The following is a 27,577-nucleotide window of genomic DNA, read 5'->3' as shown; positions in this document are numbered from 1 at the left end:
TTTGATATGGAAGAACTTTGCCTCTACTACAGTCCAGATGCCTTTAGGGCAAACTAGGACAGAGATCCAGTATCTTCAGGGTCCTTGATAAACGATGTTTGTAACGTTTCAAGGTTACGAATGGCACAAAAACTGATTTTCTCGGCAGTGTAACAATGCATGGTCACACCTACCATTTCTGGTCAATCTCACTTCCTCTTCATCAGTAGCAAAGACGGATGACACCAAATGTCCCAATATGTCTCCATGTAAAGCAAACAGCGCTATCTCTATGAGCATGTGACTCAGCAGCTGTGCAAACCCAACCTCCTTTCAGTTTCACCACTACTAAAATCCCCCCAACCAAACGCTGGCCAGAATGTCATCCATCCATTTTCTACTGTATACTGCTTATCCTCATTCGGGTCACGGATGAGCTAGAGCATTGGTATCAAAGTCCGGTCCTCGAGGGCCTGATTCCTGCATGCATTTCAGGTTTCCTACGTTCAGCTATCCTGATTCATATTTAAGATAATCAGCAAGCTCCGCAGGAGCCTGATAATGATCCTGATCATTGAATCAGGTGTGTTGAAGTAGAGAAACCTCGAAAACATGCAGGACTCAGGCCCTCAAGGACTGGACTCCGACACCTGTGAGCCAGAGCACCCTGGTCTGGTCGTCAGCAGGGTTCATAAGCAAACAATAATTCACAAACTCATGTAAAACAATTACATATTCTGCTCGTGTCATTAGGTGATGAAGCAAAAGCTCAAGGATTATTCAGGAGTACTGCATAGCAAGTGGCCCTGTATACCACTAGAATAGACCTGTCCTTGTTCTAAGCAGCAGAGTCATATCACCACAATCAGAGCCAAAACAAGAACCACCTGTAGTAAACTGTCCTTGACCAGGAACAGAAAGAAAAAAACAATTCTGAGGTGGTGAATGATGTGTGATTGGTGAGAAACAAAGAAGTGAGAGATGAGTTTGAAGGGTACAATGTAAACAAATGATGCTGGGATATAGTTTGGACGAGTTTTCAATGAGACAAAAAACACATACAAGCATGCAGAGAACATAACAAACAACAAACAAAACAAAACTCCACACAGGAAGGGCAGAGTCTAAAACTGATCTCTGGACTTCAAAACTGTTATGCTAACGAGAGAAACTCATCCAGAGCAGAATACCAGGGCAACAAAGCCACAAGGAAAGCCTAAATCATTTATGGAAGCAAATACATAGACTATTGTCAGGCATAATTGAGTTGGTGTCTCTGGAATGAGCGCCAACCAGAGGGATGACGTCATAGCTGGCTGGGACTCGGTCATCATTCGGTTCAGATGCTGCCTGAGCCTACCGAATTTGTAGCGGAAGAAGAGCATCGTGCTGACTCGAGAGAACGGAAGAATACCGGTTATGAAATCAATGTCAGAGCTGTTTCATTGTCAAATGACACAGATTCAATTGTCTCTCCGAATAGAAATGATTTGCTGCTGCTTCTCTGTCATTGAAGTGTTCTGATTTTCTCTCTTTGTTGGCCCATAATCTGCCCCCCCGCCCCCATCACAGAGAGAGATTAGGTTGTGGTTGGTGTTTTTTTCTGGCAGTTTGTGTGTGTTGCACATAATAGGGCTATTATGTAAAGTGTAAAGCTTACATTGCAGTCCCGATTCTCTCCAGATACCCGTATTGAGGAATACTGTCTCAATTAGAGTCTTCAGTGTCGAGACAAATTGCTTTATGAGATGACAGATGTAGTAGATAGGCACAGTGGACTGGTTCTTAGCTCATCTGCCTCACATCATTTTCCTCTGCATCCTTGTGGGGGTTTTCCCGAGTATTTCGGCTTCCGCCCACATCCCCAAAAACATATGCAAATGTTTTTATGTCTGTGACTGACTGGTGATCAGTCCAGTCCAGGGTGTACCCGTGTATCCTGTCTGTCTCGCCAAAAGTAATCTGTGATAGGCTCCAGCTCACCCATGGCCTAAAAGAAAACAAATAGTATCAAAAACAGATGGACAAGACCATTATTTAATACCACCAGAACCTTCACAGTGATATCTGTATATAGAATATCAGTGATATCTGTATATAGAATATAGATTTCGCCTACAATACTGTCACAAGACTTAGTTGGTCCATTATGAATTCTGGTGTGGATTACAGGACTTCTAAAATAGGACTGCGGGTATTGACAAAACATTTGATACCAAAAACTGCTGATAAAAGACTGGAGTGAAGATTTTTCTCTCGCTCTCTGTATTCCTTACCACAAAAAAACAAAACAACGACAACGCTGATGGGAATGGTTCTCTCTCCAAGTAAAAACTGATGCTGTTCGACAGGAATATTCCAGTATCTTAAATGTGGTGGTAAATTATATATATATATAAAGAGGGTGAAGCAGCGGTGTCTGTCACTTCGCATGAGAGGCTATAAATACCCACGTCAGGTCGGGAATCATCCCGCGGGATGGCACCTGTAACCGAGCAAGGTCGAAACAGAAGATGTTCATTGTGCTGTTGGATTAATTGGGAGGACGTGTGGATTTACTGCTTTTATTCAGACAGTAAACCTCCGAAAACCACTGAGTGCTGCATTTTGAAATGAGATAATACGAAATGATGCGGTTTTCAGTTAGATCATAAGCTTGTCGTTCCGGTTTATATTCTCTCCGATCATCTGGCAGCTCACCTTCTTTCTTTTTTATGATCCAGTGCCACATGAGTTAGACAGATTCGAACCTGCGCACTGACTCACCAATGAGTTCTCTCAAAGTGCCAGTTGTGTGTCAGACAAGCAGGTAAACAGAGTGACGCTGGCACACTTAAGTCTATTTCTGCTGAACACCCACACGTAGCTGGAGAGTGCTATGCCGGGTAACAACGGTCTTGACAGTGGGGGAGTGATAACTGAATTAAACTCTTATCAATCTGTTGCTTTTCCATTTAGCATAGACATTTAGGTTGGATTTGAGTATTTTTCTCCCTGTCCTGACTGTATGGTTTTCCTGTGGTGTGGGATGTGTTGAGTGCTTGTTCCACCTTGATCTAATTAGAAAATGTTCAGGGCGGATAATTGTGACTGTAAAGCTGTCCAATACGTACAATGGTAAATCCTTGTGTGTAGTCTCAACGACCAGTTGGGCCGAGGCACAGATTTAGTAGTCTTGACGTGAAACAGAATGATAGATGATGTTAAAAATCTGTATGTGTGTACCCCGCTTTAGAGTTAGATTGCCCACACTCAAGGAATCAAGTGGACGTCACCGACTATCGTCGTTGACGGACGAAACATCTGTTTATCTGGCTTTACTGCTGCCTCGTCATTGCTGCTCTTACTTTTTGTTTCCAGTCAGACCAAGTCAACAGCATGTTTTATTCATGGCACTGGGGCTCTTCAGTTGATTTGTGTTGAAGGACACAACGCCGCCTCGCCAGCCCTTTTACGTGGATCTATCGTCGTCCTCGCTGCCTGATCCCGTAATGGTTCCCGTTTTCGCCGCAGGGATTCGTCGCCGTCGGTTTGTTAGAGAACATTATTGATTGAACGAGATGGTAGAGTTGTTGACTTTGCCGCTGCTCTGAAGTTTTCTCATCCATAGAAAGCAAACCCTGGCGCTTTTGTAGTATTTTGGGAAAGATAAACAGTTTGAAGACTAGCTATGAATTATTAAAAGAGAATGTCAAAGCTTGCTTGTTTGTATGAAGTTGACTGAGCAATAGGGGATAAGTTCCAGAAATGGAATAGCAGAAAAAGTCATGTGTAAAGTTTACCACCTGATACTCCTACAGTCTGCCCTGTCGTGTCGAAAGCTAATGTCACTGTCTGGCATGCATTTTAGTCATAGAAAGCAAATAAATGCTAAATATTAGAAAAAATGATGTCAAAGCCAGCTTTTTCCTGTGTTGCTCATCTGTACAATATCACCCCAGCAATTTTCCGTCTTCTAAGGTAGTATCAGAGCGTGCATGATGGAGCGTGTGTGAAATGGAAAAAGCAGAAAAAGCCATGACCGATGCATAACGTTTAACATCTGACACTATTACTGTCTGTCCTTTTATGTCAGAAAATATTGTCACTGTCAGGCAAATAGGATCCTCTGTACTGGGATATTAAAACCTGATATTTGTCGTGTTTATTCAATTAAAACCATTACTGAAAGATATCAGTAGCTCTATTACTGATTGCTATTCCATGATAGCAAATCTAGTTGTCTGCTGTCGTACAGATTGGTGTTCCAGTTCTGTTCACGGGGGATGGGTGTGCAATGTGCAAATTGATCCGTGGCAGATTCTCCCTGCCATATCATTCAGATTAACAGTGGTGGCAGAGCATCTAAAACTAAAAAACAAAACCCGGTGAACTCTTGACTCCGACTTAGTACGCCGCATCCAGACCTCAGGAGAGATCTTCCAGATCCATCTTCTGATGCTCGCTGCTGCGTACAACCTACCATGTGCTCAGCTTGGAGCGCTACGACGGGATCAGCTCCCGAGATGTAGGCCGAGAGTATCCCTGAGGGGGGAGGGGGCTCCTCTGTATGCTGAGACTGTTCATACACATGTGCATCAAGTGCACACATTTAGGAAGCTGTATTGCTGAATCAAGTCATAAGGGAAAACACAATATTGTACTTTACAACTCGAGTTGATAACATAAGTAAAAAGTACGATAAGGCCATTATGCACTCAAGCAATACTGCTTGATGGGTGTTTTTGTTCATTTGTAAAATCAGGAACACCACATACCAAAATTCTTCAGTGAGTTCTAGTGCTTTGGACTCACATTGGCCATCTATAAATCAGCCCAAAACATTAACAAAGTGTTCCATGAACAGGCGTCTGTGTGAGTTATGAATTTAGTTGTTCTTCAAAGCCGGCTGTATGCACATTTCATTTATTAAAAGATGCTTTCAAGTTTTTAAAAATGTGACTCAATTGCCGCAGCTAAAGTGGTTTTCCAGACTCATTTTGATGTAATCCCATTATTTGAAAAAACAAAACAAAAAAAAAACATGTTAAATATGTTCTGGAACACATACTGTCGCTAATGCTTTTGATTGCGTAGATCGTGTTAACTTGAACCGATTACGTTCAGGTCACATTGACAACAACGTTTAAAGAAGTCATATTTTTTCACTGTTTAAAACAGTTCTAGAGTCTGTTGCCCGCCTTGTTTATATTGTTTGACTTTGTAGCCAGAGTGAGGGTGTCTGTTTTTGATTGACAACAGCTGGAATACTGTGCCTATGATTGCCTTCTACTAGCTTGAGTGAGTGTGTCTGTTTATGATTGACAGTCACTGATAGTTATGTCTTTATCTGTTTAACTAAGTAGCTAGTTTTAGCTAAAGGAGGTGTGTCTGTTTTTTGATTGACAGAAGCTACAGTGCGAGTATCTGATTGATTCAGTCATTTGAGGGGCGTGTCTGAGTTGATTGACGGTTGACTTCACCAAACCCCTTTTCAGAAGCTAGCGATGTTAGCTAACTCTAATCTTTACAACCCGCAAACAGGACGGCTGTGCTTACCTGTAGGCTTTGCTGTAATGTAAGGTTTTTGAAAATCCGTGTCCCCTTTGACAAATATTCACTTGTGCGAAATTATATGGAGATGTTGAGCTTCTTTTAGCTAGACTCTGCGATGAAAAAACGGGGGTGTTTTGTTGTTCCACTGATTAGGTGACGTCGAAGACGTCGATGTCCGCCAGCAGCTGCCCTCGCTCTTTGCTCGCTGTCAACAATCCCGACAGAAAAATAACAGGATCTGGCCTGCCATCCTCCCTGCAGGGAAAACACCATGGTGGGGGACCTCATGTAGTGTCTTGGCGTGGAGCTCTGCCAACATCATTTGCTGATAATGTAGAATGACTCTAACGTGCTTATTTTGCAATTCGGCTTTGAGTTATGTGTCTGGAGTCTGGACTATAAAGGACATTTCATAATGACGTCACGTACTTGTAAATAGCCTTAGTGGTTTCTGATGTCACTGCTAGTAAACAAACGTTTGACCAAGGTGACTTTTCTGGCACCCGTAAGTATCCTGGCGCCAATTATTTTCAAACATGAAAAGATCTATAGGACCGAGGCTTAAAAGCTACCACCAACTCCAATATTCAACCTTTTTCCGTCCCGCAGATGAGATCCCAGCAGGGCCGACGTTTATCTGGCAACGCTCCAGCCCCCAAAAAACATGCCGACACACTTTCAGCTTTTCTTGGTCACCGACTCTCCAGTCTAATCTACTGTAGACTGCTTCACCGGGGGTCAAACTCAGGCTTTCCTTACCGTCAGGCAGCGCAGATAAATGTTTTTTGCAAAGTGCCCGTAGCTCACCTGGAATCCTGACAGAAACTTCCCAGACCTGGCATTTGTTTACTGAAGTGGAAGAACCTACTAAGACATTCATGTAACAATGATCTTACGGGTGCTTCGAAACCAGCTGGCGCTCAGTCTGCCTGCTTTGGCGTGTTGGATCTTCGTATGGCAGCTCTGAAGTGTGAATAGACAAGGCTGTTAATGAGGAACAGCAAGACACTGAACACGATGGATCAGGAATTTTGAAATCGGACATGTAAACACCTTCGGAATTTGTCGTCGTTAGGGGTTGTTTTTGATTGATAGTTGAAACAGTATCTGACTTACAGTAGCTACAGAGGTGTGTCTGTTTTTAAGTTACAATAGCTAGAGAGGGTTGGTCTGTTTGTGATTTGTAATCACTAGAGGCGTGTCTGTTTAAAATACACGTCTGTCCTTGATTGATGTATGTTGTCAAAAGCCCACCAAGGATTCTTAATGAAGGACATTTAGACCTTCTCAAAATAGTTTTCTGTACTTTTTCTTGTGTTGCACATGCATGCAAAAATGTTCTTTGAGATAAAGCAATGTGATGTTGTTTTCCACGATGGATGAATAAGCAGAACAAAAAGCTGATTTTAGGCAGATGTAATCGGCGAGGGCATCCTCCCACTTAGAATTCTTCCAAAATTATCCACTCACATTTTTTCTTTCTTTTTTGAGGCTGGAACTCATTTCCTTTAGAAGGCTGCCAGAGCTGATGCATGATCACCAAAGAGCATAATAATGCTTCTTGGCTGCGGCATAAAGTTACACCAAGCAAAATCCCATTAATTGGACAAAATGGTTTAGCTGTATGCGGCGTGGCTCTGTGATTGCATCTTTTTCTTCCTCGTGTCATTTGTACTCCGTAGCAAATAAATGTCTCATATTAGAAAAGAAAGCATAGTAGGGGATTTTTTTACCCCTTCCCTGCCTGAAGTTGAGAGAAATCCATGATTTTACACACATAGAGGGCTAAACTGTGAATGATTCATAATTTAAAAGCTCCACTGTTACGTGTCAGTTTGTGAATCCATGAAATTCTTGGGGTAATCCGTCTGAACCAGTAAAGTAAATTAAATGTTTCTGTGTTGTATATGAAATACATATTTTATGTTTCCATTTTTTCTGACAAACACCAACACATGAGGACAATGTAAATTATTTTTCACAGCCTTTGCACAAAAACTTGTTGAATGTTTACTAGCTTTTGGCAGTGGAGAAATTGAGCAAAATGTTCAACTATATTTAAGTTCCCTATTAAAAGTTTAGAACTTTGCTCTGTATAAAGTAAACTAATCTCTCCTCTTCTCTTCTCTTCTCTTCTCTTCTCTTACATGTCTGCTCTCTGTCATCTGAACGTGTCAGGTAAGAAAATGCTTTTTACATGAAACATAACACATACAGTAAATGAGCACAAATGTGACCTCCATTTGGGTACCACTTTTTTTTTTACTTTTATGTCCCATATTATATCTTAGAAATCCTCCCATGGTGCCGAATTATCCAAGTGTAACCCTATTCAACTTCGAGAATCGGGGATGTATTTTCTCCATCGGGAGCCTTGCAAGTGTTGATATAGCGTAGGCGCGACTTAAAGGTCCAGCGCGTAGCCCTGCTGGGAACAATGGGAGTAGACGCCTCTAATGGCAAATCGATGCGACGGGGGACATGGAGCTTGTAAAGGTCGCGGCAAAGTGCAAGCCGACTCGGACGATAAACTTGATAACGCCGATAAAAAATAAATAACTCGTCTGTAGTCACAATCAAACATAGAAATTGATTGTTGTTTTTATTTTTGTCCTTTGAGTCATAGACGCTATTTGTTCATACATGGGGATTAAAGACTGCTAAACCCATATGAACACCATTGTTTTTGTTTTGTTTTTATATTAAAATTGTTTTACTCTAGTGACACATGATAGCAATTGTTATATTTTCATGTGAACTTCAGTCAAAACAGCAGCACCTAGCATAGCATGTAAACAGTTGTACCCAATGTAAATATGCTATATAGTTATGTGGCGTTTTTAACGAGAATTAGCATTCCGCTAAACACTGACATGTGGTCGCGCCACAGTATTGTAATCTTGCCCAGAAATGTTAACTATTTCCATGCACGCTATGATACAACATCAACAACAGTCAGTGGGAAGCTAACATTACTGTACTTTGATACATAACTTAAGCTAGCTATGAAAACAATAGGAAAGTATGAAACTAATGTGATTAAATGACAATAAGCGTACAAGCAAGAGCGGACACTCATTTTATGTGCTACTATGGGTAAGCAGTGCACAGTCGTCACGTCAGTTAGCTTCATTTTGTATTTCTGGACTTCTTTGTGCAACTTTTGCTCGTTGTGGTGTGCCCACTGAATGATATAATAGCGGGATGCAACTTTATGGGAAGTTGAATAATCATCTTATATCTTTCCGCAGAAGTGAAACAGTAAAACAAGCTTAATTTGTTCAATTTTCTTGTCAATATTGATGCTAACGCTTTGGCTAGTTAGCATGACGCACTAACTGTCTAGTCTGTCTTCTTTCTTGCCATTCCTTTAGATTTGGTTAGTTGCCCCCGGATGGTTTCCCAGTCGCTGCCCGAGTTTGTTTTATCACAAACAAGGGATGTAGAGATGTCTTGAGTTGTTTTTGCTAGTCGGGCAGCACAAGCAGTCGCTCAAGTGGAGCCATAAACAGAAGCTAGCAGCGTAAAAAGACCACTTTGTATTGACCGGACAGATCAATAACCTGAGAGGAAGAGGGAGAAGCATGCAGCAAAGGCATTGACCAGGAAAGGAATGACTTTGCAGATCGTCTTACCTAATAGCACAGTCAAAAAGTCTTAATATCGTTAATTTGTTTCCATTCAAAACAGATCCCAATTGTCTTCATAACATGTCGTTGACATTTTTTGTGATCAAGCACTTTTGCACTTTTTGAGGGGGTGGTCCTCTTTCATGCATGCCGCCTTAAGCTTGAACGTAGCGGTCACGGCATGAATTAAATTTGTATTTGCAAACACATTTTTAAATAGTGAGTTTTCCTTAACGGCCATTACAATCTAAATTTGCAGCTGTTAACCCACTTTTTGGCTTGAGCAGCACTGTAACGAGTCCTCCGGCTTTTACATAAAAGTGGACGCCAGGTCATTTGCAGCGGTGAGTCAGACACTCGGGGGAACCAGAGAATATCACCATGCACAGATGGTTCTGCTAGGTGGGAGACAACACTGGAAAAATATCCTGTTGTCAGCCTTCACTCGTAATTTTCAAAGCTCCGAACATTTTTCTACCACGTGAGCTTCTTGCATTATGCTTGAAAAAATACAATGCAGTCAACATCAAATACTGATGAGAAAAATCCGTTTGCTAATTGGGCAGTGGATAAATTAGGCAGCACAACACTTTCGTTCTCTGCCGCCGTTAATTACTTCTCTTTACCGCCGCTTGCGTCACTGAAGACAGCAACCCGGCGGGATGAGCTAGTTTCGTCTCTTTCCTGCTGTCTCTCCAGAGGCAAGGCACGTTTTCTGACGTGGGTAACACTGCAGAAAATGTGCCTTCTTGGTTCATTTCAAGCCTGACGGGTGGAAAGGCCCCCCCAGAGACCAAAAGCCATTTAGATGTCACATTTCTACAATACAGTATGTCCACTTTGTTTTTGTTTTGTTTTGTTTTGTTTTGTTTTATTATTTTTTTCCTTTCGGACACATTATTACAGGTTACATCGGTCACATCATATCATTTGCAACATCCGAAAGAAGGGCTGACGGGTAGAAGCCATGGCTTATTAGTAACCGTCCCCATCGATTCTTACTATACGCATCAGTCATATACATTGATTATGATAGTCATTGATTCATATCGTTATCAAGCCCAGACTTAAGTCGGCACACTCCTCGCTCAGTTCATCTTGAGCAGGGGTGCTCAAGTTTGGTCCTCGAGAGCCTCTATCCAGCCTGTTTTCCATGTTTCTCTCCACTAACACACCTGATTCATGATCAGGATCGTTATCAGGCTTCTGCAAAGCTTGCTGATTAGCTGATCATTAGATTCAGCTGTACTGCAAGAGGGAAACATGGGAAACAGGCTGGATAGGGGCTCTCGAGGACCAAACTTGAGCACCCCTGATCTTCAGCAATGTCTGTGTAAGTTGCAGCTAGTACCAATCATTTGGAATTGGTAAATCGGTTCCCGGACGCCACCAATAGGCCCACTCAACCAGGCGAGCTTCACACATGTTGTGGCTTCCAGAAGAGTAGATCGGCTTGCATTCTGCCCATTGCGTCCACAGCAATGTTCACTCCATTCTGGTCAGCTCAGCCACCACTGTTGCCAGCATCCGATGATGCTTAGATCTTGACACTCCTGAGCGCTCACCAAGGCCAGCCCACCCGGCGGACTAGCCCCCTCTAGCCGCATCCCGGAACCATGTTCACCAACCCTATTGTAACTATTTACAGCAGATACGTTGCAGCCACAATACAACCTTAACATGACAGCCTTGCATGTTACAACAAATGTCCAAACAGAAATAGAGACAGACAATGTTTACATTCTTACAGGAACAGCAATACATGTTATCAATGCAGCTGTATAAACAAGAGTTAACCATGGCAAGTAATCATATGCTATATTTACATTATTCAAATCATGACGGCTCCAGTTTAGGGTAAATTAGTAATATGTTACAATAATTTCATTTGGGTAAGACATAATCCACAATTTAATGATGTGAGTTACTGGTAACAGTTATTGTCTCTCGGGCCAATTCTTCCACCCTTTTCACGGTCCGTATTTTCTTCTGAGAAGATGAATCTTCTTTTGTTTGGATGAAGATCTGACAGTCTTTCGTCCATGTGTTCTCGATAAATCCATTCTTTCTCAGTTGTCGCGCCCTTCTGCCAATGTCAGCATTTCGTTTTGTGAGATTTTCATTGACGTAGACATGTTTACCTTTAAGCTGTAGCAATCTCTCAAAAGAGCAATCTTTTTCGTCCTGTCAACAAACCTGATCAGAACTGCCGGTGGTCGTGTCCCCCCAGTTGGAAGCGAAAAGCACATCTGAATGTGCGCTGGATCCACAATTAATTCCAAATCTCTCTCTCGAGTTGTTACTTGCTGTTCCACAATCTCGTTCGCTGAAGCTTGGTCAGAATCAACTGCACTTGTGCCGGGCGCAATCTGGATACCTGTAACTATCACATCGTTGATTCGAAGATTCTGTTCCAAATCATCCACTTTTTGTTCCAAGGCTCTCACCTTCATCCTTGTTTCGTCGATCTTTTTCTTGTGTCTCTTTCTTCAACTGCTGAATTTCCTGCAAAAGTGGCTCGATTCTCTTTTTCATTTCAAGTATTTCGGTGACCATTTCTTTGAATTTTGCAAGAGAAGATTTTATCTCCTCAATTTCATCAGCTCTTTTTCCGCCAGGCATATTGCAACAATGTAGTTAAAAATCCCAATGTCAAAAAAATTGAATTCACGAGCGAGTGCAGATGCGTCCTTGTTCGACAGATGGGTCCTTGACTTTAGGACTACGTATGGTGTACAGTAGCGAAAATACGCAAGGAACTAACCACCCAAAATAGTTTGCAAATCAAATTTTTTTTATTAGACAGACTAAATGAAGCTCCTCCCCTCACTTCAACATTCCTTGGCCCCTTTCTCATGTATGCTGTAACGTACTGAGTTGATTTTGGTTTTCGGACGTTATTTGCTAGCAGTGTAGCTTTATTTTCTCTCTAGACACTCATTAATTTTCTAGCTAATTTGCTGTTCATAGATAGCTGTAACACAGCTCCAAACAGACTTTTGTTAATAGGGTACTGTACCACCCAAGCACTTACTCTGGTGGTCTACATGTCACTTTAGCTTAGCAGTTAGCTTGTCTTCTTTGTCTTTTCTCTCTATTCTTCCTTGTCATGCTTAGCCACCCCTTGTCCTCATTTTGCAACAGCGATATTTGTCAGATATGGATCTTATTTGTTGCCATAGAGGCGAGGATTAGGGATTTAGACGAGTGGAGTGTTCATCCACACTGATGTTGAACATGTTAGCTTAGAGCCTAGCATCCCATACAGTATGATGACATCCTGATAAAGTGTTATCAGACTGGTGGGGAGAGTCCGGATTGATACAATAGGACAAATGCATTCCATATGATGCACATTCCACTTTTCATCCGACCCATTTTTGCAGCGCGCGGCATACGTCCCCCTGTCCACAGCAGAGATTAGATTGCTGAAAAAAAAGTGAAGTTTGTGAAGCAAGAGTAGCGAGCAGGCGTGAGTGAGGTTGAAAAAGGCCCCGCTGGCCCGCTGCCTACGCCGACTCGGCCTATCAAACGGAATGGCAGCTCACAAAAGCGACTCTGTGTGAGTTCTTGTTTTGTTTTTTAAGAGCAGCCCCCTGTGTGACACAGACGTCTCTGTCGGAGGCGACTTGACGCCCGCTGCTTCTCAATGAAAACTTCTCGGCCCACACACAAAAGCCTGCTTTCCACTATTTTGCTTCAGTACCATATGCATTTTCCAGCCTTTCTGTACAAATCTGGCTCAAAATGCTTAGTATGTCTTTTGCTTATTGGTTAGTAGTTGCACAACATTTGTGTTCCAGCTGTCTGTAGTATAAGTCTCAAAATACAAAAAGCAGCATCGGCCTATCGCCACGGAACAACAGGTCCCAGTCAAACACTCCCGTCACCCCAATCCAAACATTCTCGGCTCTCTCGCTCTTGTTTACACTCGCTCGCATGGCAACGGCCCAACAATTGTGCTGGACGCCGAATGCTGGTCAGCGCTCGGACGCCATTGCCGCATTGAGGAGAGGGGAGGATTCACAGGAAGTCCATTATGAGCCCAGCGCGGTACAAAGGGAGGCTGTGGACGCTGATCGGGCCTCCTCCATCCACAGTCACGCCAGCTATGACCTAGCGGCGTCACATGAAAACATTGCGGGATTTTCTGATATTGTCTAATGCGGGATAAAGTGATTGCAGATTTTTATTTTTTTATAGTACACAGGCAAGTCCAGATTTAGTAGTGAGTCGAGTGTAGTACCACAATGTGCCACAACATGCCCGGCAGTGCTAAGCTCTACTGGCTGTAGAATCTACAGTGTAGATGAAGCCTAATTAAGAGCAAGAAGAAGGTTCTAGAATCATTGTTGTCACTTATATTTCAGTCTTTTTTTTTCCGTCTTCTTTTTTTTTTTTTTGCTCTAAATCTGGTAATACACATATTGAACCACTCAATCATGTATTGGTTAATCTCTGGTAATTTAATATTTTTTTAAATTGTGGTCTTAATGTACTGAAAGTCATTTGAGTATGCTTTTAGCATACAACTAGCATATATGGCATTTATGCTATTAGTATGTTGATTTTAAGCACATTATGGGGATTCAACAAATGTATTTCAGGAATAAATAAATAAAAAACAAAAAATGATTAGGTAACAGGACTGTGTCCAGGCCCAGTTGTTGCTATGTGTTTACCCGACTTTAAAATTTGCAATTGTCGACGTGACTCAAGCAGATTGGGTAGGAAAAGTTTCACCTAGGAGTTTACTCACTTTTGTTGCCAGTGCTTGTGTGCCCAGTTTTAATAGTTATTGATTGTTGGCTCTGACTGCTTACCAGATCATGGAGGAAAAATTTGCCTCAACAGACTCCATCCATACCACGAGATAATTGATCAGGGGCCGTGCAAAATTTGTCCTGGTTACGGTCTTTAGAAAAGTAGCGGAAAGAAAGAGTAGCAAATCCACATCTCCGCTGAAAAGACAAAAGTGTCTGCTAGCGACTGGAAAATTGAAGGGCATTTTAAGTATTTCTGGAATGATGGACTTGTTCCCTGACTTGTCCCCGGGGCACTCGAGTGCTTTTCAGCTCGCTGTTGTGATTGCATTGGATTACCGAGCCCAAGAAACGACTCTCTCTCTCGAGGGATGGACTCTCACCAACCTAGACCTTCGTCGTCCCTGAGAGTCCATTAGGCTGTGGGGCTGACAGAACATCTAGCATGTCAAAATGGAATCAAATCCAGATGCAGAAGTCACTGAGCATTTCTAAAAAACATCATGTTTACAACCAAGACTCCGTTTTTTTATTCCAAACTCAACTTGATCTTGCATTATTATTAGTTCATAGTGAATATTCATATTTTTATTTGAAGGTTATTAGAAATGGCGTCCACCAAAACGGTATCTTCCTTTTCAATCTTCCATTGTAAGGTCAAGTCTCCAATGTTTTCAGACACATAACGACACATTATGCATTTTTTTTTCATAATTTAAAACAGTTCCCAGATTTCTTAAGAACATGGTTTGCTATTGTGGAAAAAAATACCCCAAGGATCAAGAATTACAATACTTTTCTCAGCCTGTTTTGAAGGAAATAATAGTCCCTGTCTCGTGCTCACCAATGCCCGCTCTACTGTGGGGCTAATGCAGAGCAAGACTTCCGTTACCATGACGACTCGGGGTTAGCAACTTGTTGATCCTTGAGTTAAAAACAAAACAAAAAATAAGCACACAGAAAGTGGAAATAAATGAGCCACTGCTCACTTGAAAGGGAGTGGCCGCTAAAATAAAGCCAAAGCTTGGATTGTATTTTCCCTCTTGGGGGCAGCACTTCATCTCCCAGATGTCATATTACACTTGTCGATAAGAAAACTGTACTTAAATAATGTTTCAAATAACATTTATGACATATAAAAGTTTAATTAAGTTCAAATGTTTTCGTGCTTAAAAAGTTAGATACAACTAAATTCCACTTAACGCTAACTTGTGCAGGTTGAACATTTAATTCAGTGATCCTTTTGCGCACCACTAGAGGGAGGAGCACTTAAATGACAAATTGTAATTTTAAAAAAGGCCAGAAAAAGTCTTTGCACATATTCAGAAAAGTTAATTGAAACATTTTGTTTTCTGGTGTCCTGTTGATTATATTGCCTCATTTGACGTGCCTGTGCTGGTTTCATTTCACTTTTTAGTTCGCTCGCGATGCTTCACGTGGCTATTGCGACACTGCGTTCAGTTTCAACTTCCTTTTGGTTTGACCGCAATCTGTAGTCAGAGTTTAGTCTTTTAGTTTTAGTCCTTCCTGACAATCTGACATCATAATAGCCTCTCTAACTCGTCTGCAGCACATTTGCGATGAGCTAATGGTCCCTGCGCCTCTTTTGTGAACGCAGACATGTTGCTGATCCAGACAATCGAACACCAGTCAGAGCTTTTTTTTTTTTGTAATGGCAACACTCAACGACAATGAAACCGCAGCCAGCAAACATCGATGGAAAAATCTTGCTCGATTCGCTGCCTCAGCTGCCGCTGCCGGTGCTGCTGGTGGTTTGGCTGGGACCCGCGCAACGGATTCCCATCTGGTCAATTCATTTTTATCCCTGCGAACATCTGCATGAGAAGTGACGTTGTCGGGTGGGGAAAAGCTGAAGTCACGTCAGTGGTGCAGAAAAGCACCCCACTGATGTTTTATGGTGTTGGACAATGATATGATCAGCTAAGAAGTTTTTATTTTAAAAAAAAATCAGTGGAAAGATGTTGAATGTTTTTTTTTAATTAATTCATTTACATATTCCAGTTAAACCAGTACAGTCGTCTTTTTTTTTTTTTACTTTGACTGTATACATCTGCTTAGATTAATGCTAACAATGCAAAATGCTATAGATGGGCTATCCCTTAAGCAGCGCATATGTAAACACAAACATTAGACAGACAATACAGCTTAGCTTAATGCTAACAAAGAATGCAAAATTCTACTGGCAGCATTCTACAGATAGCATTTGTAGTCACAGTGTTAAAACCATTTACGCAACAGATAACTACTACTTCGATACATTTTGGAGTCTGTTCTTTTCAAGTAAATGAGCTGCATTATGTTCCCTTTTTAACACAAGTATTTGTACTTATGAGTATTTTTGCCATGTCTGCTGTCTGCTTGATGGGCAAAAGCTTCCTGACACGTACAAATGTCTACTTCAGTGCCCCATTCCCTTTTCTTACTCATGCTCGCCTCCCTCCCATTAATTCCCCCTCCCTCACGTCTGTGCGTTCACTCCATTGCTTGTGCATGAAGTCACCGCTATGGTTTCTTCCGCAATAAATAACACAATGCTATCTCCACTTTTCTCGTACTTGGCTTTTTTCCGCCTGTTTGTGCAAAAATCCCTGACCGGCCGCATGCTTTCGCCGTGAAAGGAGATGTTTTATGTCATTTTGTTTCCACAATCCAAAATAGTTCCCAGAATTTTAGTTAAGTTAGTGATGTTAGTGCTCATTCCCCCAAGGATCAAGCATTCCAGTACACTCATAGCACAGTTGAATTACTTGAATGCTGAAATCAGCTCATTTTTAGCACTGTCTCTTGCATGTGAGCCAGCCATCGTCCCCCCCATCCTGTATAGCGTTCGGCCAATAGGTAGTCTGGATTTTGTTGCCATGATGACCGTGGGCGGGGCCTGAGCTTCACGACTACAGGGGAGCTGGCAGTGTATGCATAACTGCAGGCTGGATCTCTCCAGCCACAGCGATATTAAGATTGCTCATTATGGCTGGCTCTCATCATCTCGCCAGCAAGTGTATGCGAATCAGTGACTGGATCTCTTCGGCCAGTACGTGTTTAACAGCGATATTAAATGTGATTATTACTGCTGGTCTTTGGCCATGTCCATGTCAGCGAGGTAGACTTGCTCTTGCCATCTCGCCAGTAAGTGTATGCATAACAGTGGCGAGCGTGTGTGTGTGTGTGTGAGACATTGAGCTGGATCTCATTGCCAAGTGTGCCTGTCCTCTTCAGAGTTGCTTTTCCAGGCTCCGTCTCGTCATCTCGCCAGTAAGTGTATGCATAACAGTGGGCTGGATCTTGCCAGCAAGTGCGTTCGTAATATTGAGCTTAAGTGTGTGAATTCCGCCTCTTCCGCATTGCTCGACAGGCTGGCTCTTGTCATCTCGCCAGCAAGTGTGCGCCACCGCCTGGCTGCTTTCTTCTACTTGCGCAAACAAAGCCCCGAGTGTGGGGGGAAAAAAGTAAATACAATAAAAGCATGGTCCATTCACCATATGTGAATACATTAATTCCGACTCTCCGAATCTCTGTAGACTGAGGCCACTTTAATCAGGTTGTCACGGCAACTGAAGCAATTCTTTGCACACTCTAAACTCACTTTAATGTTCACATAAATTGCGCAGCTTTTTATCCTAATTGAACCATAATTTGATCATATCGCGTTAGACATTCTTCAAATGCTTGTTCATTCTATTTAGATAAGGCTAAGCTCTTCTACTCAGAAATTCGTCATAACTATGACACGTTTTGCTCATTCTGACCAAATAGTGAGTTCACTATCGGTGAGTTAAAGATTTACAATACTGGAATATGACATACACTTGTCAGCCACATGTTCGATCCATCTATTTTTTGTAGTCTACAGTAAATGAATTGGACTCACTGTTCCAATACTTTTGTGAGAGCTCACTCAAATCAGTCAGAAGATCTCTATCACCCCCTGGTGGTATTATGTCACAAATCATGCTTCTCTCCATGTTAGTAGACCACAATAAAATAAAATAAAATACATTGTGTGTCGTTGGATATGAATGCAAATCTTTCAGTTTTAAGGGTTGTTATTCTATTTTGTTGGATACTGCTTAGATGATTATATATATATTAAAAAAAAAAATACATATGGTCCTGTCCATTCCATAAGCAGCCTCTTTCATAACTATGAATGTTTTTTTTTTTTACCACTACCCTCCTCCTATCTTTAACATCACCACTAGCCTCCGGTCACAAACTGCTGTTGCCTCCATAACGATGAGGGGTGGCGGGTGGAAGGGGGGGGATGCGCCCGGTTGCCATAGCGACGCTCCCAAGTGGCCTGTCTCTTTTTTTTCCCCATCCTGCTAATGGGAAATAAAGAACCGGAATGAGGTGCTTGGACAAAACTGAAAATGAATAGAGATGTGTTGACAAGAGGAAAGTTCCAGAAGCTTTTGATTAATCTGATTCATTTTGTCTTTTGCAATCACTTGTTACCATTTTACTCATCCTCGCCAATTCTTCTTGTTCGTCTTTTTTTTTGTTAGTTTTTTTGTATTGCCTTCATCAGCCCTCTGTTAAAATTTGGCTATTACCATGATTCGACACTCTCTCCATCTTTCTTGGAGCCGTTTCTGGGTCACGGGGCTGCATATGAATAATAAACAGCTGTCTGCTTTTTGCAGAGAATTATTCATAGGGCGCCCTCTCAATATTAACTTGTACCTCGTCTCTCCTCTCTTGTTTTTCTTTTTTGTTTTCTCATCTTACAGTATAGCTTCAAGAAATGCATTATTCCTTCTTCACTTAAGGTCCAGTCTACTTTTAGTTACAGCTACGAAAGATATAAAGGGTCTACACACAAATGGGTTTTGTCACGTGATGGAGGACTCTACCTGTGCTTGCCAGAAATTCCCACCTTTAATTTTGTACTTATTGAAATAATATCCATCCATCCATCCATTTTGTAACACTTGATGTACAGCAGTAGATAAAAGATCACTCAAAATAGGAGAGATTGTTGTCATGTGTAGCACACTGCCTGTATTTGCAAGAAATTCCCTTTCTTTAACATTGTACCTTTTATGAAACAATATGATGACAAGCATAAACTCTTCCTCAATGAGGACAAGCACGATAGAAATTGGATGGAATGTGATCCAAAACCGCGTGAAATTTATGATGTCTGGACAAGCAATTTTTTTGCTATTAGCACACGCGGTCAATATTATTGCTAGGACAGTGCTGCTAAATGATGACATGCAGGACGTCAATTTTTTCCCCCCAAGCAGTGTGACTAAGCAGAAATCAGAATCAGGGAGGTCAGCACAAAGTCAGACAAGAGCCGCAGGCTGTAATAGCGTAAGGTCAGCCGGACCGGCTGCTGATTGGCCCCCTCGAGCCACACGCACGTCTAACACAACCTCACGAAACGCACACACGCCATAACATCCGTGGAAAGCAGAATTTATTCCATGAAGCCCGTTTATGTATGAAAGTGCTTTTTAACCCTTATAAATATTCATCCAGTTTGACCAAGCTTTACAATGGCTTTTACTTTATGTAATGCCCTAACACAAGGAAAAGGAGAGCCACAATTGACGATGCACTTTTCCGGTGATTATTGGACCGTGTAAAACACGCTGTAATTCTCTGTTGTGTCTTGTTTACACAGGGCCTTGTACGCATACGAAGATGACAGCAACGACTTAACGCTGGCATCGTCAGGAGGTCATTTCCCTTTTATCTGCTGCATACATTTGAATTGAAGTGTTGATGGACGTTATTCCTCCTTTTGCGCTGCAGGGGGCGGCCTGGCAGAGATCACGCTGACTTTTGACAGCGCCAGGGTGATGTACGGCTTCTGCAGCCTCAAGGAGCCAAACGCTGCCCTGCCGCGATACATCCTCATCAACTGGGTAGAGAAAAATACGCATCTATCAATTTTGCGATGCATAATAACATGGGATGTTAACAGATAGCAAGATAGCCACCCAAGTAGACAACATGCTAATACCGGTGGATAGTAGTTTTACTTCTTGCCTTGTATTCATTCATGGATTATTGTATTTCTAATGAGGATTGACCAAATGCTAACATGCTAACAGTTATAGCTGTGTAGCCACAAGACAAGATAAAGAGTTGAGACTATCTTAAGTGCCGTTATTTTTTATTACTGTGAAAGAATCATAGTTAACGGTGCACATCAGTTTCTCGGGAACACTCTAAATCTTTTTTTTTCCGCCAAGTCGGCTCCATTGTAATTTACTTTTATAACCTTACTTCTCCTCTCGCTGTGCCAGGTGGGAGACGACGTTCCCGACGCCAGGAAGTGTGCATGTGCCAGCCACGTGGCCACCATTGCAGACTTCTTCCAGGTAATCTTAGTCGAGCTACGATTATGTATCAGGACCCGAGCACCAACACCGGGTGGACATGTGCCCCAAAATTAACAGGAAGTTGTCCGTTTTGGTTTGCTATCTAATGTGGGTGGAACATGCTGTCAAATTTTGGTGATAATTTTTGATTAATTTAGTTCTCAACCTTATTTCAGTAGGGTTAGGGTTAATTTCAGCTCTGTTCTCAAAAATAAACAATTAACTGAATTTAAAAAAAGTTTTCAAGTAATTGCAATGTGATTTTAGGTGGCATATGAAAAGTTGGTTTGAACCATTCTGGTATGGGAGAGAAGCTGTTTTTTATAAACACTGAAATAGAATAGCCTACTGAAGCTAAAATTCATTTTATGAACATATATCTTTCTGAAATATTTACATATACTGTACTTTTTAAATATATTTTAAAATCTCACGTACCCCCTTGGAGCGCCTTCACGTACCCCCATTTGAGAACCATTGATTTAGAGAACTTGACATGAAAAAGAGGCTACTAGCTTGGCTAGCCTGGATGATTAGCATAATGACAAGTCATCTAGCTGACTACTGTTTTACTGGCCGAGTCCATCCAATATGAATAAATGTTACTTCTTTTCCTTTTTCTTTTTCATTGAACAATACGCCATTACTAGAGAGGTACCCACATTTTGGATAGATTTTGTTTTATTTTATTTATGGAAGCAAGCATGTTAAAAGCTGTAGGACGATCAAAGAGGAGTGTGTGCGCGACACGGTGCATGACTAATATCGTCACTCTTTTAAGTAAATCTCTCTGCGATCCTCCTCGCCATCACTGTGTTTAATGTGCGCGCTTCACCTGGCGGACAGCCTATTTTTAGCATTTGCAGAGTAGATAAAAGGAAAAAGAGATTAAAGCAGCGGTGACTGTTTATAAGAGTGAGTCTCAGAGTGTAGTAGTACTCTTGTGTGGGATGTGACGAAGTTGGGAGCAGAAATACCGAGTGGTTTCACGTTGTTTATTCAGGGTGTAGCGGTCATCATAAACGCCAGCAGCCTGGACGACGTCGACCCGTCGGCCATCGGGCAGCGTCTCACCAACGGGACGACTGTGGCGGCCAGTCCCGTCCTGAGCCGTCTGAAAACCAGAGAGGAGGAGGCCGGAGATGTGGTAATAGAAAGATACAGTTCCCTCCGATTACAATATGCCACAATACACTCCACTTGCGATACGAAACAATGCTGATGTGTGTGTAGTTAGTTTATTTTTGCTTTGTGTAAAACTCCAGGCTAAGTTAACACATCATCACCTTTTGTTTCTGTTGTTTCCTTTCCCCGGGAGAAGGGTACAGTATACCAAAAGACCAACGCAGAGGTGGAGATGAAGAAAATCAATCGAGAAGAATTCTGGGAGCAGGCCAAGGTTGGTTGAGCAAACTGAAAAAAAAAAATTAATAATAATAATCCAACAATAACGCTGCCGGCGAGATGCAAAAACCAGAATTTTTGTTGCCTAGCGCGAGGAGGAGCTGAGGAAGGAGGAGGAGAGGAAGAAGCTGGCTGAGGAACGTCAGCGTTTCGAGGACGAGCGAATGGAGCTGGAGAGGAAGGAGCAGGAGAACCGAGAGAGGAGGTACCGCGAGCGAGAGAGGCAGATCGAAGAGCACAGGTGAACACTTTGACACCCAATCACAGAGAGCTTTAATTGGAAAAAGTACGCATAAATAAATAATAAACTTGATTTTGTGTTTTATGTGTTTAGGAAGAAGATACAAGAGGAAGAGGAGGCCAAAGACAGGTTGCAGAGTCAGACTACCTTAGTAAGTGGATCGGACTCACTGGCCCTTGGCATAACAACCAGACACCCGAGTATGTGGCCTTGTGGGGTTCTCGAGGCTGGAACACTCATTTTTAAACATCATTAAAAGAATATAATTTGTGAATAATGCGCAGCATGATGGACTAGTGGCTGTAAAGTTAGCTGAGATACCTAATCAGGACAAGCGTTATAAAAAAAAATGGATGATAAAAAAAAATGGATGGATTGCAGCTTCTGTGAGTTAAAACAATCATTCAAGTATAATAAGCAGACACCTGGGCATGTGGCAACAATGTTGACATTAAACCATCATAAAAGGACGTCAGTTTCATGGAAGCCTCCAAATTTTTCATAGGTGTGATTTTGAGTTTGGATGCCTGATTGTTTATACGTGCCCTGTGATTGGATGGCGACCAATCCAGGGTGTACTTATCCCACTCAAATTTAGATTCAGATCAACCGCAACCCTCATTGCGCGTAGAAAATGTATAGAAGGAAGTTTGTTAGATGGGAGTCCAAGTTAGCATAACAACTGGACACCTGAGTATGTATATAGAAAAATATCCTAATGAAGACTAGTATGGAAAATGAATGAAAGGTTTGGTGAGTCAAAACATTACTTCTTTAAATTGACATAACAATCGGACACCTGGATTCTCTACAGTCTGCAACACGGGACACTTTCACATCTATGTAACTATGAACCGCAAGTTTGGATCAATATTATTCATAAAAGGAAACTAAATCAAAATTGTGACTTTCACAGCCTGCAGAGTTAAGCATCGATGACCTCAGCCTGGACAAGAAAGAGTCTGAAGTGGAGGTATGCTGAAACAATCTATCCATCCGTCGAGATTTTTAATTTTTTTTATTTCCCATCGAACATGCAATTAAAAACAGCCTGTCCATACCGCTTACATGTTCAGGAGGCGAAGGCCATCATCGCTCAGCGGTCCGGGAACCCCCGCGAGTTCTTCAAGCAGAAGGAACGAGCCATGACCATCAGCGTCGACACCTCGCCCGTCACCATCCACCGGGCCGGTGAGTCACATGATGCATTTTTCCACCAATTGGATCTGGGAATTGCCCAACAATTAAAAATGATTGCAACTTTTCAGTCTTTTTTGTAGTCTGGTTGAAATCAGCCAGTTTTCAGGGCGGCCTTCCCCCTCGAGTCCAAATGGCTCACTGCTCACCCCACCCCCTTCTACTGCTGGGCCAATGTCAATTTGCTTTACTATGACGGCAACGTGAGCTAGTCGTTGAGCCTTAAATACAGTAAAATACAGTAAAAATGTGAATAATTAATATTTAGTAGCAGTTATTGTTAGTATTATTACTATTATTGTTATTATTTTTTATTATTATAAACCTATAAATATAAATAAAAAAATCTTTACTATTTTATGTTGTCATAGCCATTGTTAATGATAGTGTTTTTTTAATATTATGTTGTTGTTTGTTTGTTATTATTTTTAAAATAGTAAACCTATACATGTGTTTATGGGATATTGAACTATTTTATATTGTTGTAAAAAGTTTTTATTACTTATGGTATTCATGGCCTGGTTCTTGTTGTTATTTTTATTTAATAGTGTTTTTATACTGTTCATAATATATACGTACTAATAATAAATATATTGGATTACATATTTGTTATGATTGCACTTTAAAATAGTATTTTAATGACAAAAATTCTATTAATTTAATTAATTAAAACTTTATTTGTTCATGATGGTGATGATGATTGTTAGTGTCTGTTATTGTGGTTGTCATTATTATTGTTGGTGATATATCACCAATAATGGCAAATCATTCTTAGGATAACTTTTTAATAATTAGTTGAAATGCTCATAACAACATGGATTGTATTTTCCCTCATGGGTGCAGCACTTCATCATCAAGCAAACAAACTGCAATTTGTTTAATTTCCTTGGTGGAGGTAATGAAAAAGAACCTGATCTCTCTTCAGAAGTGTGTTTCTATGACAACCGCACATTCATGTGGCGAATTTTTATTTCTTTATTTTTATGCTTTACGCTTGCTAGATTTGTATTTCCTATTGACACGAAACAAAAGAAGCAGCTGCGTTTAATTTCTTGCATGCAATCTGCACTGTCGACGTGTGCAAGCACACTAACCTCGTCTTCTTTTCTTTTCTTTTCCCTCTTTGCTTTTGTTTCTCTCAATTTAACCCAACCTTTTTTCTCTCTGCACAACATCCTGTTTTTTTTACCCCCTTCCTTCTCATGTCGTCTTTCTTCCTTGTTTGCATTGCTTGTTGTCTTCGTCATCCGTGCGTGGCTGCGTGTGGCATCACCCCCCCCCCCCCCCCTTCAATATCTCCTACCCCCACCACCCCACCCCCGCCAGGCCGCTTGGAAAGCCCCTTCTTGAGGCAGCAGCACAGTCCCAGCAGCCCCACTTCGACTCCCCCGCCCAGGGGTGTGTCGCCCCTGCGCGCCACCGTGCCACACACACGGACGCACCTTGCCGCCGGTAGGTACAGCGCGTTAGCAGAACGGCGGGACGGAGAGGTGTAACCAACTTGAAAAGCAGAGAGCTGGCTATGGGTGAAAATCAAGAAATTGGGAATCTTCAGATTTTAATCTGCATCTCGCATTTACATACACACACACACACACACACACACACACACATGCTATGCAGCTTTGCTTACCTGTGAGTGTGTCACTGACTGTGTATGTGTTTGACTCCGGATGGCTTGTATTTGATCTAATGATCATGATCCTTTGGTAGTGTATGAAACGCATTTGCTGGTATGCAGTATGAGTCATTGCCTAAAAAGCTTTTGTTGATGTTTGATGGGGTTGAGGTCGGGGTTCAAGTCGAGTCTTCCACCCAACTTTTGGTTGCTCATCTTATTTTGTAGCACTTCTATTCTTTTCTGATGAAATGTCGTGTGCCTTTATGCCCCCTAGAGGACAACGACGAGCAAGCGAGCGGCGAGCGCAACGTGGCCGCCGTGTCGCCCATCCCCAAAATCGTCACCACGCCCATCAAGGAGGACGCCAACATGGAGCACGATGGCACCTTTGACTGGGGTGAGTTGAACTTTCAGAAATGTATGTTAAGTGCAAGACATTTCATTCAATTTGGATGCAGTCATTATGTTTCTTTTTTTTCCATTTACATTGTACTATTTTATTAAATTTTTTTACAAAATTAAGGAATCTCTATTATACATTTCATTTTAAAGTTTAAATATTATTTTGATGATGATGATGATAGTATTGGTCTTTTTTATTGCATGGTAAATTAATTAAGGGAATATTCAATTAAATTGGTATTCATATTTAATCAATTTAATTCAAATGTACATTATTAATACTATTAATTGTTCATTGATTTTTTTTTTTTTTTTTTAAATGGTTGGTAATAATAACAAACTTCTGAAGCAAATCAAAATAATACAAATGATAGGTAAATAAATAAAAAATAATAATGTAAGGACAATGTATAATTCAGGAAATTACTGGTCATAAAATTACGCATTTTAAGTAATTACAATTGAATAAAAAACAAATGTATATATTTATTTTTAAAAACTATTATTAGTAATTATATTACTATTATTTTAATAACTATTACAATATATCATTTTGTATTATTATAAATATAATGAAATAATTAATCACTATAAATATAGTAAATATTGGAAATTAAGTTACTAAATTAATAACATTACTAAATTAATAAGAACTAATACTAAGTGTACTGTATGGTTGCTATGGAAACCATCTGCGCCTGAAACATATCGTTGCGCATTTGTCCCGTAGAGCCAAAGCAGGACCAGAAAGCTCCGGTCCAGGAGTCCAGCACCTCCAAGCCCGTGCAGAGCGTGGCCCCCCAGGCCCGCGAGCCCACCGCCGCCTTCTCCACGTGGGACTCAGCCACGGACGACCTAGTAGACGTGTGGGACGCCGCCGCCCCCGAGCCCTCCCGCGCATCTAACGACCTGGTTGACCTGATGGGCGACGGGCCTCCCGACGACTTTGCCAACGTCGACAACACCGCCAGCGGCGGCGTGCGCTCACAGCCGCTCCTCAGCTTTGACGACATGATAGACGGCGGCTTGTGCTCGGCGACCGAGGACGACCCCAGCAGCCTGGTGGACGTGAACGCATCGGAGCAGATGACGCTCAGCTACCAGCACGCGTTGCAGCACGCCGCCGGCGACGGTCAAATGCTCATGACCAACGGCGAGATGCTGATGAAGGAAGCAACTCAGGTATGGATGACAATACACAAAGTCGAGATGGATTTATTGAAAAATTGGCTTAACACAGGAAAATTTTAAATATGATAACGTTGTAATTTTGCAGTGGAAAAATGCTATTATTGTGACGAAAAAAGTTGCAATATTGAGACAATGTAGTCGTCATTTTGTTGTTTTGGGAAAAAAAGGGTGCAAGAAAATATTTTTTCCCAAAAATGCAGTCATTATTACAACAAAGTTGTGACTTTATGGGGGGCGGGGGCTGATATCGTGAGAATAATAGTTGCAATATTATTTGGGGGAATTTTTTTTAGTTTTACTCACAAAAACATGACAGGAGTAAAGTTGTAATTTTGTCCCAAAAAATGTGCTAACCTTGTGATGAAAAACTAACTGCGAAAAAATAGTTGCAATATTATGACTGTGGAAAAACATTTAAATTTGCAAGAAAAAAAAGTCATTTGCCAGAATAATAATATGATGAAGTTGTAGCTATGCAGGAAAAAGTGCTAATATTGTGACCAAAAAAAGAATAGTGGCAATTTTGTAAGAAAATGGTTGCAATATTCACGATACAAAAGTGTAAGTACTTTTTTTTTTTTAATTGCTAACATTGTAGGGGATAAAGTTGTAAGATTGAGAGAATTAAGTCATAATTTTGCAAGAATAGTAAAAGTAGAAACATTTAAGATTACAAGAACAAATTATACAAAGAAAAATCATTGCCAGTTATTCTATTATTGACACAATGTTCGGAGAAATATCAGAAAAACAGCGAGAAAATATAATGCTACAACAATAAAGTAGTTTTGCAGGGAAAGTGCTGCAAAAATCGTACAAGCAGGAAGCTGCCATTGATTTCCCAATTGCCATTAGCGCCATCTATAGGACTGGAGTGAAACCGCATCTAGCACATTATCATTGTCTAACCTTAGCACACGTCAACGCTTCCTAATATTTAATATTTCAATCATTAATATTCTGTCTTCTTTCAACCCAGGCAAGTGAGGGCTACTTCAGCCAATCGCAGGAGGAGGAATTCGCCCAATCGGAGGAGGGCTCGGCAAAACCCGCACCTGTCCTTTATAACAAGCCACCAGGTGAGTCTACGTTTGGCAAAAATGTCAGCTTATTTTGCTGTTGTTGTTAATAATATCTTTCCTCCGGCTTCTGAATGGCTAAAATAGCCTTACCGTTCTAGGCTGGTGTAATAGTGCCCCCTAGTGGTTTGAGAATTTACCCCACTCTCCTTGTTTTTTGGGGGTTTTTTTTGCATTGCT

General features: G+C 41.3%; 1 protein-coding gene across 5 annotated transcripts in view; it reads left to right on the top strand.

The window, feature by feature from the left end:
- dbn1 (drebrin 1) overlaps positions 1-27,577 on the top strand; it is a 47,318-nt gene that overhangs the window by 16,607 nt on the left and 3,134 nt on the right. Inside the window, exons 2-14 of one of the 5 annotated variants that reach the window (XM_086098911.1) lie at positions 19,560-19,615; positions 19,691-19,803; positions 20,188-20,262; positions 21,266-21,409; positions 21,584-21,661; positions 21,756-21,907; positions 22,001-22,058; positions 22,824-22,882; positions 22,980-23,098; positions 24,431-24,556; positions 25,000-25,122; positions 25,858-26,309; positions 27,298-27,397. In XM_086098911.1, the coding sequence (XP_085955037.1) occupies positions 19,560-19,615; positions 19,691-19,803; positions 20,188-20,262; positions 21,266-21,409; positions 21,584-21,661; positions 21,756-21,907; positions 22,001-22,058; positions 22,824-22,882; positions 22,980-23,098; positions 24,431-24,556; positions 25,000-25,122; positions 25,858-26,309; positions 27,298-27,397 (1,655 nt within the window). Of the gene's footprint in view, positions 1-19,559; positions 19,616-19,690; positions 19,804-20,187; positions 20,263-21,265; positions 21,410-21,580; positions 21,662-21,755; positions 21,908-22,000; positions 22,059-22,823; positions 22,883-22,979; positions 23,099-24,430; positions 24,557-24,999; positions 25,123-25,857; positions 26,310-27,297; positions 27,398-27,577 lie in introns of all 5 variants that reach the window. The other 4 variants (XM_086098912.1, XM_086098910.1, XM_086098914.1 and 1 more) reach the window with 4 other exon arrangements.

Source organism: Leptonotus elevatus, chromosome 16 (genome assembly GCF_054856555.1).
Source record: "Leptonotus elevatus isolate MCC_2025b chromosome 16, RoL_Lele_1.0, whole genome shotgun sequence".
Taxonomy (NCBI): domain Eukaryota; kingdom Metazoa; phylum Chordata; class Actinopteri; order Syngnathiformes; family Syngnathidae; genus Leptonotus; species Leptonotus elevatus.
This window is presented reverse-complemented; position numbering and strand designations above follow the sequence as displayed.